The sequence below is a fragment of the Phycodurus eques genome, chromosome 10 (genome assembly GCF_024500275.1).
Source record: "Phycodurus eques isolate BA_2022a chromosome 10, UOR_Pequ_1.1, whole genome shotgun sequence".
In the NCBI taxonomy this organism is placed as follows: Eukaryota; Metazoa; Chordata; class Actinopteri; order Syngnathiformes; family Syngnathidae; genus Phycodurus; species Phycodurus eques.
Window position 1 is genome coordinate 5,342,496 of NC_084534.1, and position 23,266 is coordinate 5,365,761.

A 23,266-nucleotide genomic window follows, 5' to 3' on the forward strand; every position below is an offset into this window, starting at 1 on the left:
TAAAAGCAGACCATCTTGGAAGTTTCATCTCCCCCCTAGTGATCAGACAAGTGTCATATGTCAACCCAGGAATGTAAAGCACACACTTAAAGCACTGCAATCCTCTCCTGTATGACTGCATTTCGATGGTCCAGAATTGTTTGGGTCTGTGGATGAATAGGACTGAAGTATTACATTTTATTGTGTTATATCTTTGGTTTGGTTTAGGCCCATTCCAAGTTAAAGAAATACTATAATTACTTTTAGGAGCATTAAATATGGGGTCATGTCTGTGACATGACATTGTTTCTCTAATTGAGAATATTTTGGTGAGTTAAATACCAAAGGTTGTTCAGTCTGGCCTGTACTTTCCCTAGCTACTAGTCTACTAATTAAAATTTGAATTTGAATATGATGCTACATACTCATTGGAATGAAACTTATTAACAAGGAGTATGTTTATGTTGCTGTGGAAGTAAAATGGTGCTTTCCGTATATATTTCAACCGAACTCCACAGCCACAGTGACGCCCTTCTCGCAGTAATATTGAGTATGACATTAAAACATTTTATGGCAGGAAACAATAAAGAGATCTATGCATAAAAGTCTTGGCTTTACCAACGCTAGTTGCTGTTATAAAAGGACCATGCATCAAGCGCATGAAAGAGCTGACATAATACTTGGCCTTTGCTTTTCTACAAGCCTCAAAAACCAACAGTCTGTGGAAGAGGCTATTAATTAAGATAGGGAGAGCTAATGTCCATTTATCTTTTGACACACGTTTTTCATGTGGCTGTCGTTTTGGCATGGTTTTACTACCAGCAATCAGATGCCAGATTTTGTGGTCTACACTAGACCTTGTTGGTCTGCAAATGTCAAGGGTTAGTCATAGGGCAAAGAGTAGGGAGCTTGTAGAATAATTTGCAATAAAGCAGTGTCCACACTGCTACTGTATACTTCCTTTAAAAGAGGAAGGAAGCAGACCAAAAATTGTTAGTTACAATTTTGCAGACAATGACTTCAATTAAGCGGCACGGTGACCGACTGGTTAGCGCGTCAGCCTCACAGTTCTGAGGACCCGGGTTCAATCCCCGGCCCCGCCTGTGTGGAGTTTGCATGTTCTCCCCATGTCTGCGTGGGTTTTCTCCGGGCACTCCGGTTTTCTCCCACATCCCAAAAACATGCATTAATTGGAAACTCTAAATTGCCCGTAGGCATGACTGTGAGTGCGAATGGTTGTTTCTATGTGCCCTGCGATTGGCTGGCAACCAGTTCAGGGTGTACCCCGCCTCCTGCCCGATGACAGCTGGGATAGGCTCCAGCACGCACGCGACCCAAGTGAGGAAAAGCGGCTCAGAAAATGGATGGATGGATGGATGAACTTCAATTAAAATTTCCTTGTACTGCGGCGCACACAGCATGTGTGCTTCACTGGTTTGAAAGACAATTTCAAAAGAGAGCTTAGCAGCAACTTCAAAGTTCTTTAAAGTCGGTCCTACTGGGGTCGTCACCAAAGAGTTCATTGCGGACTGCCTTATGTCCAGGCAAAGTCAAGCCCTGTGGTCAAGGAATCATCATGGCCAGTGTTAACGGTTAGTTAATCAAAGTTGGGGGGAAACAAAACTTTTATTCATTTAACCTCATTGCTCACACAGTACTGCACCTCTTGGGTTGCTGAGGGCATCAATAAGATCATTAACCTCAGTGGCTTCGATACTGGAAAGACGACGTTCCATCGGAGTTTTCTCACACTCTATCATGGTAGTGCAGAAAAACACACCACAGTTCCACATAACTGTGGAAGTGTTATTTAGAAAACTTAAGTGCATAGCTAATTAAAGGGTTTAACTCTAAATGTAAATAAGATCATTAACCTTAGTTGCTTTGATACTGGAAAGATGACGTTCCATTTGAGTTTTCTCATGCTCAGTCATGGTTGTGCAGAAAGCACACCACAGTTCCACATAACTCTGGAAGTGTTATTTCGGAAACTTAGCTAATTAAAGGGTTTAACATTAAATGTGCTTCCTTTCTTAGAATTTGTAACTAGTAAGCCTGACAAAATGAGGTTGTTTGATGTGGCCCCATTTTAATGCCTGCACACTAAGAGTTTAATTGCATGTTCCTAACACCCAAGACCTTTTTTAAAAAACAGTAAATTTGGAAGTTTGTAAATGTCAAGATGATGTACTGTATGTAATTTCCTCCATAGGATGATAATGACAGCACTTCAAATGAGGGGATCTTTGTGTCCAAAATTATTGAGAATGGACCAGCCGACAAGAAGGACGGCCTTCAAATCCACGACCGGATTATCGAGGTTTGTGACTCCACATCTACTCATGCGAAAAGGAAATTTGAAATGATTTTGCAGATGGGAAGTTGGATGATGTATCATGCCTATCAACACACTGAATATTTATGTCAGTGACCACACAAAATCACCTCCAGATGACAAAATGACACCTGAAATCAGCAATCAAAACACTACCTATAAATTGCTTGCGCGATCTACAGAGAAACTTCTGCCTCGGACACTGTTACATGACTCTGTTTCACCAATCCAAAGTAACCATTTACGATGTTTGACTCCACCAATCGTACGGAGCCAGGCACTTATATGACCGCACAGAAGCAAAGATTTCCGTGATTCATTTACATTAAGTATGGTAGAAACAATGAGTCAGAAGAGCCAGAACACCACTGTCCTCACATTTAACCTATGATTACCTATAATTAGATTTTTTTCCAATCTTACAAGATTATTTCTCTGTTACAAACCCCACACATGAAGATAAAAAGTAAGGCATTTAGCAGTTTTGGACGTAGTGCGTGTGGTGTGGTCTGATAATTTCAACACCGAATACCACACCACCAATCTAGAATCGGGTCCTTCAAGAAGGAAATCAAACGCGATCAAATGTGATCTCACATAAACAAAGAAAAAGAAACATAGCAACAACCCATTAATACAAGATGCAACATGGAAGAGGACACATGAGTGGCGGGAATGATGGTGGTCTTGGGACTAATTTGTACAGAAAAATCCCATACTAAAAAAAGACAGTGGAGAAACTTGGCAGAGATGTTAAATAAGCACTCTCTGTCTTTCCACAGCTCCATGGGCTGGTCCTCCATTTCTGAGGTCCACCGGACTTTGCGTTTCAGTTATTGTTTGTTATTTGTTATTTCAGAAAGATTGAATTTATTGTAGTTATTGTGGGAAAATATCTGAAATTGTAGCTTCCTATTTTATATTTTTGTCTATTTGAAGTTCATGCTCTGATTAGAAAAAAACAAAAAACAATTATATCTGAAGTTACTCACCGGTTAGTACTGTTCACTAGATAATAAATCTTTCTCAAGGAATTAATTGGAGGACTACTTTTAACATTTACTTCAGTCTGTTCTAAAATGACAATGCTCTTACACGAGTAAGATTTTTGGCTACTCTACCCACCCCTGGGCAAAAATAGTCTCCTCTCAGTGAGCAAGAGTCTAGTGTCAGCTCTCTTTCTGATGAGATGCTTATGACAGAGTGACAGAGCATCATCCTATTTGCCTCTAAACAAAATCTTATGTGGAAAGCCCAATTTACCCTAAGGTCAACTCATGGGATGCGTTCGAAAACTCAACTCCACAAAGGTTGCTTTTATGATAGTGTTGTCAGCCAGAATCTCACACAGTGGCTATACTGAACAAAGATGTTTCTGTGGATTACAAGTGTGAATTATTGAATGCCACAAAATGACAAATATGGCTTGTCACGGACTTTATTGTAAAACCTCGATGAAATTGCCCCAAGCTTTTTGACCAATGCACTGCTAACAAAGATGTTTGTGGGAAGCGTTTCGAAGAAAATACTCTCTTCTCTGTCATTCCTGTGCTTGAAAAATATATGCTTACATAGAGGTTGCAGGGCTCAAATTATTGTCCCAAAAAAATTATGGTTTCAAGCATCAGACCATAACAGTGTTTGTCCTCACTTAAATTCACTGTTGTGCAATTAAATGTATTTGAGTTCACAGCAACAAGGTACAATAGACATAGTATGTACAGTGGGTACGGAAAGTGTTCAGACCCCCTTAAATTTTTCACTCTTTGTTATATTGCAGCCATTTGCTAAAATCATTTAAGTTCATTTTTGGAACTCAAATGAACTTAAATGATTTTAGCAAATGGCTGCAATATAACAAAGAGTGAAAAATGTAAGGAGGTCTGAATACTTTACGTACCCAGTGTATGTCACAAGGAACTGAGGCCTGTTTGGTTTGTGCTTGTATTCATGCATTTGCTTATCTGGGTGTGAGAGCAAGCTTGGCTGAGGAATCAAATTAACAGGCCAGATGTTTTGATAGTTGGTTGACCAACTCAACAACAACAGGAAAACCTGTGTTGGAAATGATGTTGTTGTAGATATTTCTCTTCACCAACTTTATGAACATGAATGAATGATGAATTAAATCTTATATTTAGCGTCAGGGGAATTTGGAGTAAAGTCACAAATTATTTCCAAAGAGGAGAAAATGTAAAACATGAAGAGGAAGAACCTGAGCCTGAGGATATGGCAAAGAGCCCTATAAAGTGTCGATTCTTTTAAAAAGTCCAAGGACATTGTCGTCGACTTTTGTCGCCTCACATCAGGGGTCACAGCAGCGAATCACTTGCATGATCTGTTTGACACAGTTTTCATGCCGGATGCCCTCCCTGGGGGAGTGCCATTTGTCCCGCAATGCAGAGCTCCTGTGGCAGGTTGCTGGACCTGGAACATGCGCTGTTTGTATACGAAGCCTTGATCATTACACTACCAGTGCCGGTGGGGATTACAACTGAGGCATAAAAATACTTAAACACTTCAGAGTTGTTGTTCGACACTATAGCTTTTTATTCCATTGGTAACCTGATAGGAGTGGTGGGTTATATTTTGAGTATACCCTCTTTGTTGGCTGGCTTGAACAAAGACTTCCATGTGATGTACTTACAATTTTTACTTCAAACAAATCTGTCATCATGGCAAGCTTGCAATTGTATTGGTTGCATCTTTGACCTCGGGTAAACTCTGTTTTGCAATGTTATACTGAATGAATTGAATCCATATTGCCGAAAGCAGTTTCACTTTCCTACTTTGAAACCAATCCCTTGTGGCTCTGTCCTATTTATAATACTGTGTGGGTTGTGTTTATTAGAAAAGTATGGACTTTCCTTTTCAGTTTCTCTTCACAATAATAAACATAACCTTTGTGTCGAAAACATGAACGATTGCAAACAATAATTATGGCAGATACAGAGGCAAAAGGCACCCCTTCCAATGACATCGGGTGTGACGTAAAACAACACGAAACAGCAAACAGCATGTTCACCTGATGTGGCAGAAACTACAGCACTATAGTAGCGGTGTTAATTCCAGTAAGTCTATATGGATGTAGCATGTACATGATGAGCCACGGCTTGTAGCCTACTTCTACTACAGGCTCTTAGCGAGAGGGTGTGATAACACATGGCTTCCCTCGAACTGAGCTGCTATGAATCAGCACATGAATGCACCCTTGTTCAGTCACGCCGTTTTCTCTCATAAAAAGCTCAAGCTATGTTACCATTTTCGGGAGACCCTCACAAGCTGAAAAATATCAGCTATCAGCTAAAATGTTTGCAGCCAGGTCTTTTTCTTTCTCTGAATCCTTGAATGCTCTCGTGGGCATTCAAGGATTGGCCGCTGACATAATTTTACAGGTCAAACCAACATTACAATATGACAGAAATAATAGCGGCTAACTTAGTATAATTAAATTATTTTATTGGAATTAGATTACTTCGCACACACCGAAACTTTAGCGCATGATTCAACAGAACACAGGTATGTTTACCTACAACTGTTAGTGCGAGCACTAGCTTGCTAGGCTACAGAAAAAATTTTTGGGCTGCTTGTGAGCCGTATCGTATTAAAAGTACGTGAACATACCTCAATCATTCCGTGAACGTTTTTCCTTATTTTATTATTTTCCCCTACACTATAAATTTGTGCAATCTATTGTTGTTGTCGTCACCATGGTAACTAGTGTATCCGGTGCCGTTTGACTTGACAGGATAAAGCGGCGGTATCGCAATACAATATTTTAGTGTAGCAGTCTGACATAGTGCGATCGTGTCTTGTAGTCTGATCCAGGAGTTACGTGTTGTCTGTCTGAGGCACCACAAAAAACTCCCACAACGCCAACAAGATTGAAATAAAACTTTATTGGCCGCCAGATAGTGACAGCACTACATCACAAGAGACATCACAAGGCTAAAAATAAAGTAGATTTTGGATTGGTACACGACGGTGACGTGGAGTAAATGTCTATTGCGGAAGGGATCAATAACGTCATTGATCGGATTGGCAAATATGACATTAAAGCCGATCAGCATAAAATGCTAATTATCGGCCGATACCGATCAATCCAATCAGATCGGTGTAAAGTCTCCTTTATGGTACTAAATCAATTAAAATACTTCAGTATTAATATTCAAATGGTCAAATTATCAAAAATGATTTCTTTATATTGAACTATTTCAATTGCATAGATCTTGTGATGTATTGTAGATGATTTTCTTTCAATGTGATGACATTGTAATATTATTAATTATAATATTGTATCAACATTTACAATGAGATTCCCACCCCGAGGAAAAGAACATTTTCATTTGAAGTTATGCAGTTAGCATTGCAGCATTGACAGTACATGGAGCAGAATACAAAAATTCACATGTAACAAAGTCACAATTGAAAGTGGACATACAAGATTTTTATTAGGAAGCGATTTATTCAATCCCAATTTTGTCATTTAAATGCCCTTTCTGCTTTCGCAAATATAACAGGAGCTATGCGCATTGCAATCCAGCAGTGTGTGTGCCTGAGCTCTTCGTGCTGAAGGGGCAGAGTTCTATGTGGGCAAAGAGTTTGAAGGAGTGTGAAAATAGGGAGAGAATAGCGATGCCTGGGCTGCCGTTGTAAAGGTCACCTTGTAAATCCTCAGCAAATATTCTTGGGTTGCAAAGGGCAAACAGCAACAACTACTTTAAAATAAACTGACAAAGTGAAATGCCAATTCTAATATGGCGGGTATGACTTTGTGTGTATGTGTGTGCGTTCGTGTGTGTGTGTATGTCTTTTAAAAGAGAAGGAGGGTCTAACCAGCAGGAATGTGTTCCAGCTAAGACAATATTTATATTAATGTATACACTTCTGAACTGCTGAGTGCAGAATGGAAGGGCAAAATTCAACAAAAGAACCTTTTCATTCAGTCTCAACAAGGCCATAAGGCAAATCATCTATAAGCACTGACGGAAAGTTGCAGACATGTTTGTGTCTACAAAACTCTGGTTTGTAACAAATGCGGCTTTATCGTCTAGCCACCACTAAATTTAACCAGTTTGAGATAGTTATGAGTTGCACGAGTGTGAGTGGTCACAATTAATCAAGTCTGAAATGCAAAGGTGAAAGATAAGAGAAACAACCAACCATTCACGCACACATTCATACCTAAGGGCAATTTAGAGTCTTCAATTAACCTACCATGCATGGTTTTAGGATGTGGGAGGAAACCCGAGTGCCCGGAGAAAACCCACCCAGGCACGGAGAGAACATGCAAACTCCACACAGGCGGGGCCGGGGATTGAACCCCGGTCCTCAGAACTGTGAGGCAGATGTGCTAACCAGTCGTCCACCCTGCCACGTGAATGGATTAATACTTTGTAATTATTTGTTATGAAAAAAGGGGTATGTGGTCCATGGTACACATAACAGAGCGATGTTGTGCAAGTAAGCTATGCCATATCATACTGTCAAAGATTTTACTAGGATTTTTCATTACTCAATACAAAACTGTAAATGTTGCGACATTGGTGGTGTTCCGGGCGACAAGTACATATGAAGATGCTATCTCTCGCTTGCGCAGATAAGCCAAAAATGATTTAATCGTGACTGTTGTCTCCAGATTCCTGGAAATAATTTTTAATACATTAATATAGGGGCATAGCTTTACAAAAAAAGTACATAATTACATGTGGGAGTCACTGGGCAGGATAAGAAGCCATCTAAGTGAATAACACATAATATTAACTTTGGACAAATAGAAACTAATGTGATTGAGACATGGCATGGAAATAACGTGTTCTTTTAGCGCAGCACCTCATAGTTCCTCTTGCTAGCACAATGCATACATGTTTAAGTCAGTCAACCGTTTAACGCAATGCAAAACAAATCAGCTAAACTACTAATTATGAATGTAGCTATGATTGATTCCCTCGCCTTTTTTCCAATTCGACACAGCCTGTTCCCACGTTCAGATGGTACGGGTGTGAATTGTATACATCACACTGAAAGGAACTGCTTATCTCATTTGGGCTGCAAAACAGTGAATTTGGAGTTGAATGATGTCTCTATTATAGACTCCAATTTTTTTTAAACGGCACACAGCTGCAGTTCCTTACTTGTCACTTGTGTTTTGAGTTGCGAGCTTACCCACAGTGAGCCACTAAACACCCTAAATCTGACTGCAGTTCCTTAAGTATCAAGTCACCATACAGGAGACAGCTTTTAAAGTCAGCCGGCCAGCACTTAGCAGTCACTGACAGAAATGTAAATTGAGCTTTGTCACAGGCATGCATGGCTCTACGGCTTTATTTTTCATGTTTTAGTTGTACAAGGGTTAATATATGGAGACTTTGTGCAGATGTTGGAAACAAAATGTCACATGTTAACAAGCCTCACTTGTTAAAATAAAATAAAATATAGAAAAAAATCTGGAATGTCCAAAAGAAAAATCTTCCAAAAGATTCCAGATATTTTTTCCAGTCTTTAATGACACATTACCACTATCTACAATTTACTCCTTAAGTCCTCAATGATATCATTCTCCTTGAGCTATACAAATATATTTTTGGATTTGCTAAAATAAATTAGATTTAAAATCTTTTTAAATACCTGTTTCTGTTCAAGCCTAACTGCAGACTTGTAAGTGATTGTTATCTTCTTCATTTCCCTATTAACTGGTGGCAAGATCGAATATGTGACAGATCGTGATTGCAATGGATAACAAAGGTACCATGCTTAAGCGCGGTACAGAACACACACACGATTTCTTTAATGCCTGTAACTGTAATGGCTCCACTGGAATAAATGCCAGTTGACATGTGGCGTTATGCAGTTGTAATTCTAAAGAGTCTATTTAGCATTTATTCGGCATAAGAATGTGACTTAATTTGAGAAAAGCCATTCTCAGCAGGACCTTCCTCAGGCATGATTTTGGACCTGTGGGGCTAAGAAGAACAGACAAGCAAGTTATTTCCCTAAGGAGGATCACATGTTTTGTATTTGGAGGCAAGAAGCAGTTCTTTGTCAATCCTTTATTGGATTTTAGGCTCTTCGCACGCTATGTGTTTACGGATAACCCGAATTCGGCCTTCCTCCTCTCTGGACCTGTACTGGATGAATCCACCCCAGACTAAGCAAGCCAAGCCTTTTTTGTGAGCCCCATCACATTCCAGTGTCCCATGGTCTGGCTGACGGAGGAACAGGACATTAAATCAAATCTAACTTTAAAGAGTGTATAATCAGCTTCTGGTTTTAGTGGGTCTATGCAGAGCTAGTTTTAGGGAGTGAGGACAAGCACATCTTTGTTTTCCAGCGCTCCTTTTGGGGGTGAGGGGGAATTTATAAGATGTATAGTCGTCTCAGTCTGGAGATGGTGTGAGGTGAGCTTATGTCTCAGTCCAGCCAGAAGGCAGTTTTTGTCTCTGTCCCCCACCTCACACAAAATATTGTATTTTCCACTCACTTTAAACAGGTCGGGTCCTCAAAGGCAAGGTGGTGCTTGATTTCTGTGGAGACATCCAGTCTGGGTCAACTCTAAATGTGTTTGCTTGGGTGCGACACCGTCTCGGCTGGCTCCTGGTTCTTAGGAAGGTAGTGGGTTAATTTATGACACCTAAAAGCCTTAAAGAGTGTAGAAATAGACAAAGCTATTTTTTTTTGCCAGTCAGTCACTGGCCTTGTGCAAATGGACTGGCAACAATTGGCTCAGGTTGCTCAGCCAGCTGCTTCTCATGTCAGCCCCTGACCCTCGAGCATAGACTGCCCACTGACTGCTAATTAACTACCCTCAATTAAACCCTAATAGGCTGATTAACAGACTCGCTGTAATGGTCGTTTCCTTCCCTCCCGGTGCTCTTCTGAAACCACCACCCTTGCTCGATGGCTGTTTCTACCTTTCCTATCTCTCGCTCTATCTGGGTCAAGATGAGTTTAGCAGGGAGTGGGTACAAGCATATTCCCATCTGGTTAAATTCCTGGTCGTTAAAAGGTCTTATGATCTAGATAGTTTGTACTTAAAGAAAGAAAAGAAAGTATCCAGTACATTCCAAAATCTGAATCAAATCACGTTTTGACACAATCTTGGACTTAATTTACAACACCAAGAGGGCACTGATGTATTCATAACTTAAATTCTCAACTTCCCTGAAATCGCAGTAAAATACCATCATGGTTTTACAATCAGTTTTTGCCCGACAAATTGTAGCTCTCATGTGAAATTGAGTATGTTAGTCAACCTTCTTTACTACTACTACGTGTTATCATAGTTTTACCCCAAAATAAGAAACTAAAATATAGCCGTTTTTCCCTGTACTGCAACTTGATTAATATGGTAATAGTCTTAGTCATGTCAGTTTCCTATTTTTATAGATTATTACACTAAGAACAAATGTATGCCAAGCACATAAAATGAATGGGGATTGCTAATGAATAGCCTGCAGAGTGGAGGACTATTAAATGAAGAAGCAGGTTGCAAAACCTAAGAGGTGACATTAAGAATAAATCAAAATAGTCTGGCATTCATCTCCTGGTTCTACCCCAAAGTTGTATTTCCCCCCCATCAAAATTATTGACTCAAACCATGCCAACATCTTGACAACACAGTACAGTTGGGTGTGTACCCTTACAGATAACATCTCCATGCAAATGCGTTTAATTATATTAAGATACGGGCCAACAGCGAATGACATTTCTATATGATAGTTGGGCTTCCGCCACACTATTTACCACAAGTCAAAACACCGTAGAGGAACCATGGAGTTATTGAGTTATTACTTGGGTGCGATAATGAAATCCCTTCATCCCACGTGACTTAAAATCTCTTTCCGCCCTTCATCTATCAGTTCAACCACTTTCAATTTTGGAAAATAACACAACTTTTACTCCAGAAAATTTCACAAAATACACATTCATTTTCAAAGTAAAAGACAGGTGTCCTGCTGCATGCATTCTGGAGCACTGAACACCCATTCTTCCACATTTGTACATGGACACAAAGTGTTACAATTTGCTTCAGCCATAACGTGAACCCCAAAGCAGACACAACAACTTTTAAGCAATTAGATCGATTTTATTCACAAACCAGGGAGCAAGCAAGCATGAAATAGCAAACTACTGAATACCAAAAAAAAAGCTGTCGCGACAAAAAATCCGATTTATATACATGTATATAGCGTACACTAAAATGAACTATAGGTGGATGGAGCCAACAGAGGGTGGAAGGTGCCTCTTCAGACTAAACTGGCACTAATGACCTACACTGTCCACTAGGAAGCACTAAAATGAGAAAAAAACAATTCTACTCAACCAACAAGAGGGAGTGTCAAAAAACACTGAGCATGCGCTTACCTACACAAGGAAGAGAAAAACAAAGTCAGAAAAACACAGCGGTACTTCCTAAAAGCTGCGGACGGAAAGCAAGCATGCTGGCATGAAACGGACGGAAGAAATAACTCGTGGATATCATGGTGACAAGCAATCTGGAGTAATATTCCAGCACCTTCCCTCCACTGGGACCGAGTTTAAATATTCTATGGCAATAATTGTCAACAGGTACAAAAGGGAAGCTCCGCCCACCAGCAATCCCAAAGTTGACTTTGAGGGCAGAAAATAAAGTGGAGAGGAGGCAGAAAAACAGGGACATAACACAAAGTTTGGACATATTACATATCGTCGCCGTGGTCCATTTGTTCTAGCAGACACAGTTCCACGGTCGCCATTGTTGTTGCTTTGTTCCTTGTTACTGAAAGGAAAGTAAAAACGGCTACCGGAAATGGCCCAAAAAAAGCAGAGGAAACTCCACCCTGTGGTGTCCTAGCCAATCCCAGCCGTAGCGACCCCTCCGACTTGGATTTTCAAAACTGCGCGCCTGGGTTGCGCTCGAGTATAAAGGCAAACTATGCGCGGGACAGCCGCAGTGGCGTCAGCGCAGTCGCCGCCCGCGCGAGTATAAAGAAGCCTTAAGACCTTTGAAAAAGAGTTTGGGAAGATGACGTAACACCGGCGTTTGCTTTTATGACGTACAGTATTCAAGGCTTATTTACAGTCAGGGGCTTAGCGTGAGCGCACACTTTGATGTGCACGGCTAGCCTTGGCGATTTGTCCTGCCATTTTAATCAATGACAGCATAATAAATTAGGAACTTTTTTAGCATATTAAATTAGCGATTGAATATGATTGTGGGCTTGTGTTGTGTTGATGTTAGTGCACAACGGTGTATGATAGCAATATAAGGTATAATACAAACTTGAACATAGTGGTGTTTGGGAACTTATGCAAGATGGCATTTTTTTGATTCCCTGAAAAGCAGTCATTTTGGAGGTGCGAGGATTCTGCCCGACAGCGCTGATATGTAAAATGCATAGGAGCAGTATGTTGATGCATTGTTTCACTACTTCATACCTGTTATACTAGGGCAATGGCCAACACTGCTACTAACAGATGTTAGGCTTCATTTTGTCTAAGACTCCACTAGGACTTCACAGATGTAAAGCATCACTGAGCATAATTGCCCCTCCTGTACAAGACAGATGTTCAGCTATATCTGAGCTAATTGGACTACTTCAACTCCTTTTTTAGAGATAAATGTGGTAAAGCTGCCTGTTTGAAGCTGTCACCACTCAAATCCCTCCAAGACTCTCTTGTGGAGGTGGCGAGGTCACTTCCATTTACCCACCAACTACTGGAACTGGTGTCTGCTGCGCTGCCTTTTCTAATGCAAATGTGTGCAAATAGGGAACATTGTCTGTCGGCTCTTGGCCTCTGCCTTGCCGCTTTGTATTGGCCTTTCCCTTGTTCCTTCGCGAGAGAGTTTTGCCTCGATGTCTCATTCAAGACTTCCTCTTTCCTTTTTGACGAACAACCTGGAGCTAGCGAGTTGCTCACGTTGTATATTTCTTTCCCCTCCTCTCCTCGTTGGAAAAGGACCTCGACAGTGCGAAGTGTGTTCTTTCTCAATGGACCACCCCCCCAAAAAAAATAAAAAATACACAGTTGGTCTTGCTGCAAGAGCATACTTTATTGTCTTATGATTCCTCTATACATTCATGGTGGTTTACTGTATATTTCATATGGCTTAGCCACTATTGCCTTTTGCAATAGTGTTGTTTGGCCATTTATTTACACGACAGCTTAAAAAAAAAACTGGTTTTCACCCGTTGTCGTATAAACGTACCCTTTATTGTCTTCCTACATTAGTGCATCTTGTACCTGGGGCATTAAAATTGGGGCCCATTAATTGCTTAAGATTCTGCTAAACGATAGCTGAGAAAAAAACTGTCAGGTTCAGGAGACGCTCAGGACCACCAACTGAGCATGCAAAGACCTGCGCCAAGATCAACGCCAAGGTGTCAGGAAAGATATCTTCACTGCCTGCTCATATGCAGAATATACAGAATACTGTATGTAGCATGAATAGTACAAATATACCACCTGACATGCTGAGGCAGCCATTTGTCTCCATCTTGGAGAAAGAGCCAAGCGAATATTTCCTCATTTTTCCCTCGATATTGCAAAGGCGTGCTTGGCCAGATGGTTGATTTGATATGTGCAGGTGGTAAAGTATTCTTCTGGGGAAGAGTTCCCAGCTTAATTGAAACAGAATATTTTTCTCTCATTGCCGTCTTATGAAAACAGTAGCCTCAAAGTACAAAGCTGAAGCAGGCCATGAAAAGAACATGAAGTGTAATATGACATCTAATGTTTAACGTCATGCCTATCCTAGCTGGACAATAAGCTTTTTCGTGCTCCACCCTCCGCCCAGTTGCCTTGGGCAGACTTTTAAACTCTGGAAAATTAAACCTTTTGTCACTGTAGTTTTCACACACCCTCCTCCTCTATGTCAGGGGGACGAGGGAAAATTATCAAGGGGACAGAGAGGCAGCCTTTATTTCGCTATTATTTGAGTGCAAAGTCTTCCCTTTTTTCACGTTATAATTTTAGTTCACTCACTTTCAGCATGAACTTTCAACATGACGTAGGTGACAGATACTGTATCTATGTCCCTTTTGTTTTCATATTGTATGGCATCATCTAGGCTTATCCTACCAGGACACGCTTTTTAGTGATAAGTGCATACAAAACATGGAACATATGACAGCATGTGAGCTCGGGAATCCATAAAGCAGGACTGATCTCGAAAAAGCAGAGTTAAGCCACGAGCCTAGCTTTAATATTCTGTTGGATGTTTGACACCATTATTGAATTTCGATTACAGAAGCTTTTCACATGGCAAAAGTGAAAATATGAATTTAATTATCCATACTCTCTGTGGTCTTTTCTGGAAAGGGAGCAGCAACAAGGCTGTGTTTCTTTGCGCTCCAGCTCTGCTATATCAGGCCAACAGCTGCTCCTTCTCAGCAAAGGCATGCTGACTTCCACACACACCACTTGATCTAACACATGGCCCTTTATTTTTGGGCTTACAACTTGGAAAATAAAGAAATGCACCCCTCTATTTTATCTCTGTAATACATAAACACCACGTAAAAATGCCTGTTTTCGCCTTTTGTTGTCATTTCTTGGTGTTTTTGGTGCTTCCCAGCTGCCTTTCTAAGCAACTCTGTTAGAAGGTTTCTGTTTCCTGACTGACATTCCATGAACTGAAAGCAAATGAGCAGATCAAAACAAGGCCTTGATGTGATTTAACAGATTGTTGGTTTGGTTCTTTTCGGTTAGTACGACTGCACCTCCGTCAATGACCTAAAAGAACAAAACCGGGACACGTGCCCAGTCCTAACTCAAACATCTGTCATCCCATCTATGACCTGGTTTTGGTTAGGCTTGTCAACGTTTGGTGTCCTGTGTGTTTTTTCATTTCTTTTTGTTGCCATGCTATGATATGCCTTCATGTCTTAGCATCTCACATATGCGTTGGTTACAATAATGTTTTCAACTTTTTCACCACATTTGATACTCGCTATGAAAACAGAAACCCTGCTTGGCATTTCTTTGCATGTAGAGGTTAAGCAAAATGAAAGCCTCTCTGTCTCATCTGGACCTCCTCCCAGTTCCTTACCTCCAAGAGACTGACTTACTTTTGCACACAAACCACAAATGTAGCACATAATCTTGACACACTGTCCTGCCCTCAGTAACAAAAGGCATTTCACTTCCTACGTGTCACGTTTCCATTTCCACAAGTCACATAGTTCGCACAGTAGGAAATGGAATTAAGTTCATTTTAAAATTAGCTTAGAAGGAGAAGTTGTTCAAGACTAATAATAATTTGCAGTCTTGCAGTCAGAGCCCTGTGATTATTTTGGTGTCAAGGTCCAAATAAACACAGTGTGGGGCACGACCTTTCTAATTTGAACCAAATGTGCTGGACTTTGCAACCTTTATGCTAAACCCTACACAGCACAAATGCTGAATTGAAGCGACAATAGATATGTTTTTATACTCTTCCACAAGGTTACATCAGTATAAAATGGGCCTGGTTCATCCTCAGAGGAATTTATTTATCCAAAGCATTTGTCAAGCATTCAGGAGACAATGTCTAAGACAAATATACAAAAACTTAGTACTTGAGTCCACCTTCTGGCAGCATCCTCTGTCTGTCTGTCTGTCTGTCTGTCTATCTATCTGAATTTTCCCATGGTGATTTAAATTATATTAGCTGTTTTATTTTGTTTTTGTTTTTTATCTCACCTCACACTTAAAGATGGCCAAAGTCAGCATGTATGTTACTCCTCCATTCACGTGTTTAAACATACGAACAATTTACACAGCCCTCTAAATGTGGTCAATATTTACTGTATGTAGATTTGTACATTACAGACATGTCAACCAGTCTCTTTCATCTATGACCATTCTCTGACTGGACTCTCACAGAAGTCCAAACTAGCGTTAAGGTGGGAGTGGGGTTGCTCACCATGTTAGACTAGGTTTTCGCTCAGGAATCGAGCACCACATCTTGCAGTGAAGTCAGTGAGTCTTTGGCATGGTGTTTCTGTCTGTCCAAGACTTTCTGCTGTACCCAGACACCTAGCAGTGACAGAATTCAAATTCCTCTCTGAGTACAGCACCAAACAAGGCATGAAGAACAAGCATGAGTCAGAGTAGGGGACATTCAATTAATTAAACATGTATCCTTTGTATTGTGCTTTTTTGTATGACTGTGAAGTGTTTCCAAATCAATGATTCAACGGAATTGTATTTTCCCTGCACACATAGCCTGAACGGTGTGTGTTGAGGCAGTTCAAGTGCTTTTTGTGCTTCTTAAACTGAAACAATCCATTTATGGAATCATGACGTATCATAAAGAAGCTTGCTTAGACTTGGGCCTGTCAGATTTTTAAAAAAGAAAAAGAAAAATATAAATCAACAACAACAAAAAATCACCTTTTTTTTGCTGAAAAGCACATACGAACACTACTGTATGAGGTCAAGGGCTAGTAAACTACCACCACTGGCACCAGTATGACAAATGCTCCCTTGAAGTTCTCACAGCAAGCTCAGGTTTGAGTATTTAGTTTTTACAGAGCAGAAAAATTGATTAACTTAACTCGTGGAGCTACTTAGAATGTTTTTTGTTTTTTGTGTGTTTCTAACACTAGTTTGATGGGCCAGTGGAAAAAAAACACACAATCAGCACCATTCATAAATGCCTGTTGTGGTTATGTGTCTTCATTCTGTTTCGGCTACGTTTTGGCCACCCATGAATTATGTTGCGCCACACAGAAACTGTAGGGGGCCAGACTAAAGACTCCTCTCTTGTTGACGCGGGACACTGAAAGAACTCTCCAGCTTTGCCTTTCCCAGGAAGATTCTGGGTCGTCATGCTGAAATTACCAGTAGTAGCTGGAGACGTTCAAAGCATGACAGGCTCTCATTTTTCACTGTCTCTCTTCTCATCTTGATCCCACATTTATTCTGTCTTGCCCTCCAAGTTCTGATTAATCAAGTATGACTCTCCAAGGAAAAAATGTAGCTTTGTGGTTGTGATGCTTCATTGCTTGTTTCTATGACCAAATATGGAAGGTTTGGATGTAAATATTGAGTCTGGACTTTTTGGGATGTCATCACTTACTAGGCTATTGTAATCCTTCGCTCAAACATGACATTTAGTTTATCCATCCATCCATCCATCCATTTTCTGAGGCGCTTATCCTCACAAGGGTCGCGGGAGTGCTGGAACCTATCCCAGCTATCTTTGGGTAGCCAGCGGGGTCCACCTTGAACTGGTTGCCAGCCAATTTGCAGGGTACATATAAACAAACAACCATTCACACTCACATTCACACCTACAGGCAATTTGGAGTCCTCAATGAACCTAGCGTGCATGTTTTTGGGATGTGGGAGAAAACTGGAGTGCCCGGAGAAAACCCACGCAGGCACGGGGAGAAGACGCAAACTCCAAACAGGCGGGGCTGGGGATTGAACCCCAGTCCTCAGAACTGTGAGGCAGACGCTCTAACCAGTCGTCTACTGTGCCACACATTTAGTCTAAAGAATACAATATACTTTATTTAGTAGTGAAGTGGAGCATGTGTTTTTCGGCAATTCTGATTCTGACGGAGGAACACCACATGACTAGATATCATTTACTTCAGTGAGAGCGAGTCTAGAAATACCTAGTGGTGGTGTCTCCTGGTTCCTCCCGGGAAAAACCATCACGCACAGGCTTTCACAGCTGACTGAGCTGTTTGTCCAGCTCCTACTCAGAAAGTAAAAGTCAACACAACACAAAGAGTAAAATCGCCCTCCCCTCGTCACGAGAACATAAGTCATTCAGTTAGAAACGAGGGAGGAACTCGCCCCCATAAATGCATGATTGATTTTAATTCAAGTACATTATCAGCTTTTGAAGATACCATATCTTGTCTTTGCACCATTCATTGGAATATGTAATATGTAAATTGTAAACAAGCTCATTTTAAAAGAGGGAATAGGTGATGGACATGCCAAAATACATTGATCACTGAAGACAACATTTCAGCGTCTCCACCAAACAATACAGTTAAGTTCATCACTGTTCTGGTCAGATCAGCAAATCCTGGTCACGCTTGAGCTTTCACCGTCACGTGTTAAAGCAGGACGGCAATAGCTACTCCACTTACGTAAACCAAACAATGTAAATGTAATTTGCCACTTAATTAAACACAGAAAATAAACAGTGCAGTGTGCTCACATTAACAGTAAACAAAAAACACAGCTTTATAGCCACCTTCTGCCGTAATCCACTGTATTTATTTAAGTGGTGCTTTTTGTTTTCTACCCATTACACTCTTACATTCCATTGTAAACTCAGAAGTGATTGTCATCCAATCAAGTGACAGCAACATTTCCCTCCCCTATCCACAAGGAGCCCAAAGCCATACAACTACAACATGCTACTGTATGCTACAAAAAGGGCAATGGAGACACGATTTGGATTGGTTGTTTTGTGACTCAGTGTAACTGAATCGAACTGCACAGCTTGGCGAAAAGGGGATGTTTTGGATGTTTCATCTCGTAAAGCGGCATTTTAGTTTCACCATTGTCCACCATATATAGACAAAGATTTCTCCTCTGTCACGTAGCTAAATAAGGTTCTATTTCTATTTTCTATTTTTTTGATACAGCTCTAAATACTGTGGCTGTTGAGTGTATAATGTAGTATTTTCACAGTTATATTATTTTATGGCGGCACGGTGCACGACTGGTTAGATCGTCTGCCTCACAGTTCTAAGGACCGGGGTTCAATCCCCGGCCCCGCCTGTGTGGAGTTTGCATGTTCTCCCCGTGCCTGCCTGGCTTTTCCTCCCACATCCCAAAAACATGCACGGTAGGTTAATTGACAACTCTAAATTTCCCGTAGGTGTGAATGTGAGTGCAAATGGTTGTTTGTTTATATGTGCCCTGCGATTGGCTGGCAACCACTTCAGGGTGTACCCTGCCTCCTGCCCCGATGATAGCTGGGATACGCTCCAGCACGCCCGCGACCCTAGTGAGGATAAGCGGCTTATTATTACTGCAACTGACTGACAACCAGTCCGGGTTGTACCCTCTTGCCCAAATTGAGTCGGAATAGGCTCCAGCTCAGGACAGGTGTGATAGAAAATAGATGGATGTTTGGATATACAATATGTTATTACTGTATTTTCCGGACTATAAGTCGCTCCGGAGTATAAGTCGCACCAGCCAAAAAAATGCATAATAAAGAAGAATAAAACATATATAAGTTGCACTGGAGTATAAGTCGCATTTTTGGTGAGAAATGTATTTGATAAAATCCAACATCAAGAAGAAACATTTCATCTTGAAAGGCAATTTCAACTAAAAATAGAATAGAGAACAACAGGCTGAATAGGTGTACGGTATGCTAACGTTACATGACGCATAAACAACGAACTGATAACGTGACTGGTATTTTAACGTAACATATTAACAGTTATTCAGATAACTATAGCATAAAGAACATGCTAACAAGTTTACCAAACCATTAATGTCACTCCAAATCACTAAATCCAATGAAATCGTCATCCTCGGTCTGACCTCTAAACAACTGCGTCAACTCCGGAGGTAGACGATATGCCGCTTCCTCTTCTACGTCGCTTTCGTAAGACTCATCGTCAGTTGCAGGTACAGATACACAGGCCTAAAGCGCCCTCTTGCGGTTGTCAGTGTGAAAATACCGTGGAATTATATAATAATGTGTTAATAATTTCACATATAAGTCGCTCCGGAGTATAAGTCGCACCGAAAAATAGTCCGAAAAATACGGTATATAGATCCTGTTATCTGCATCATTTTATAAGTAATTTGAAGGATTGATTCAACTCAGTAATTGTTTGTCAGTTTTCAGCCCTTAGTCCTTCAATGACATTTTTGAAAATGTACTTCTGTTTTTCCCTATTTTATAGTTTTCACTCTGGCAACTGGTTATTCATTGTGCTGATTCATGGTGTTGGCTGTATGTCTGAAACAAACTATGACATTTCCAATGGGATTTGCCAAATGAGCAAGTAGTAAGTGTGGCATACCAGACTTGTCAAGTCTGTAAAAACCTTGTATTGAGGTAGTGAAAAAACATTTTATGTTGTAAAACAAGACGGGACAATGGGTGGATATGGCGTAATTGTGGCCTTAAGAAAACATTCTTTCTGGAAATTGGAAAGAGAGCCACATATCTGTATTTGTGTAAGCACAGAGAGGACAAAATGGAATTTAAATATGGTTGTTCCAAGAAGTGTAGTGTTGAGAGGCTCTCTGCAGTCTTAGATTTGTTACATTACTCCAACAGTCTGGAAGATCACCCCAGTTCTGCTTATTTAAGCACTTACAGTCTTTTGGGCCATTGCTGATGTAGTGGTTCACATAGCTAACATTTATTCACTGAATGTAGGATATGCGCTCACTCAATAGTTGAATTTTTTTATCAATATACTTATGCAACCAGTACCATTCCAATTAGACCCGCACAAAGTATAGATGTGGCCCATCTCTGGTCAGTCTTTACACCATCTTTATGAAGTAAAAACTAAACTAAACTAAAATTAAAAACAGGCAGTATTTTTATTGTAAAATTGGTGTTTTTATTTTGGTATTAACGTGTGGGGGCTACGAGCAAGTAAGAGTAATGCCTTATATTTTTTGTCTTGCCATCTTAGCAACATTGTCGCTATAATTAGCAATATTTCCGGCCCTTCTTGTGTTTGCTTGTTTTTTTCCTTTTTCCTTTTTTTCATAAAGGCACCAATTGACAATGTCAACGGTGGTCCTCGTGTTAGCAACATTCTTATTTCATGCACAATGGAGGTAAGAGGGTGATTTACTCTGGTAATGATTTGGGAGTGCTACCTGGGAACGGCTTTTAAGTTAGCCGTTGGTGCTCAAAATGTAAACACACTTAAAAGATAATTGGAAACATTGATGCACACTGTCTACATGTTGACGTGAATGTTGATTAAATAGTGATATGTTAATGGGTATTTAATTTTAATGACTGATTCAATTTAGTTTGACATTTTTATTTCCGGTGGCACGTTGGAATGGTGGAGGACTAGTTAGCACATCTGCCTCACAGTTCTGAGAACCGGGGTTCAAATCCCGGCCCCTTTTGTGAGGAGTTTGCATGTTCTCCCCGTGCCTGTGTGGGTTTTCTCCGGGCACTCCGGTTTCCTCCCACATCCCAAAAACATGCATGGTAGGTTAATTGAAGGTTCTAAATTGCCCGTAGGTGTGAATGTGAGTGTGAATGGTTGTTTGTTTATATGTAACCTGCAAATTGGCTGGCAACCAGTTCAAGGTGCACCCCGCTTGCTGCCCGAAGATAGCTGGGATAGGTGTATGTTATTTTCCATCCATCCATTTTCTGAGCCGTTTCTCCTCACTAGGGTCGCGGGTGTGCTGGAGCCTATCCCAGCTGTCATCGGGCAGGAGGCGGGGTACACCCTGAACTGGTTGCCAGCCAATCGCAGGGCACAGACAAACAAACAACCATTCGCACTCACAGTCACACCTATGGGGAATTTAGCGTCTCCATTTAATGCATGTTTTTGGGATGTGGGAGGAAACCGGAGTGCCCGGAGAAAACCCACGCAGGAACGGGGAGAACATGCAAACTCCACACAGGCAGGGCCGGGGACTGAACCTCGGTCCTCAGATCTGTGAGGCTGACGCGCTAACCAGTCGGCCACCGTGCCGTGCCGCAGCAGCCTATTGAATCAATACAATTTACTGCTTGATATAAATACATTAAAGGAATTTGGAACACATTTTGAGGTTAGCATGTTAGTGTGGCCTGCAACTACAGTTCCAGTTTTTCACATGGCCCCTCTGGAAAATGAATTGCTCACCCAGTTTTTCACATGGCCCCTCTGGAAAATGAATTGCTCACCCACGATTTAGATTGAAAATAGATTAGGTCTCCATGTAGTCTTGGAAATGGAATAAATAAAAATGTAATTTTATGTGTGTATGATTAGTTTTAATTACAAGTGTATCTTTTTGGTCTAAGAAATGTCTTGATTACATTTTAACCTGTTACCTTAGAGATAATAAAAAAATAGCCACGTAAAATTGAGGTTGTTATCTCGCTGCTGAGTGGGCACATCAGCTTCTATGCTTTTCTTTAAATCAAGCTATCAGCTCACATTGATCCCAGTGATGACATGGCCCACATGACTCCATGCCAGTAGCATCAAATATGCTTTTTGTGCACGAAACAAGCGTGTCATTCCACACATTCCCGAGTGAAATCTCTGTTCTTTCAGCATGACCTTCAGCTTATCTCTCCATCAGAGCTTGTCTGCTCTGGAGAAAACAAAGTGGAGGAGTCAGAAGGTGGTAGTGGCAGAAAACTCCACTTCTTGAATCTGATGTCTTGATGGCCCCACTATCATGCAGCAACGATACACTGAACTTGCTATACTGTACAATTTGTGTCATGGAAACTTTAATCATATTCTGGGGGTGACATATTAAAAGAATTGTGTTTAAAATCTGTGTGCTTTTCCCTGTTAACTTCTTCCATCCTAGTCTGATTTACACAGAATGGTGCGATTGCCAGGAGCTGGTTTACACACACGCACACACACACTCGCCCCGATCGATGCACACGCTTACGCACACACACACATCGTCACACACTGCCAATGATTGTTTTTGATGGCTGGTTAGTGACAAAAACCCATAGAGCTGGCTGAATGTTATTCCGTCTCTCTTTTTTTTTTTTCATGTTAATCCTTTATATGTGTGGCTTGGATCCACGTGTGGCCATGAACATGAATTGCCAACGCTGACAGCCATCTTGAGTTGTGTAGATCTATGGAGTGGGAAAATCTGCACTAGAGCTAAGCATGGATAGTTTTGACTTTTAAATAAGATGAAGTAAGCCTACACAGCAACCCAGACTGTTAGACAAACCTATTACTATGTGTATGACATCAAAGTTATATTAAAGTTGCATATAATGATGATGATGATGATGGAGGCTACAATAGAGCTAGAGCAATG

The 23,266-nt window shown here is 40.8% G+C and overlaps 1 protein-coding gene across 1 annotated transcript in view; it reads left to right on the forward strand.

Moving 5' to 3' along the window:
- pdzrn3b (PDZ domain containing RING finger 3b) overlaps positions 1–23,266 on the forward strand; it is a 112,903-nt gene that overhangs the window by 11,670 nt on the left and 77,967 nt on the right. Inside the window, exon 3 of the mRNA XM_061688135.1 lies at positions 2,192–2,299. Within this exon, the coding sequence (XP_061544119.1) occupies positions 2,192–2,299 (108 nt within the window). The remainder of the gene's footprint in view (positions 1–2,191; positions 2,300–23,266) is intronic.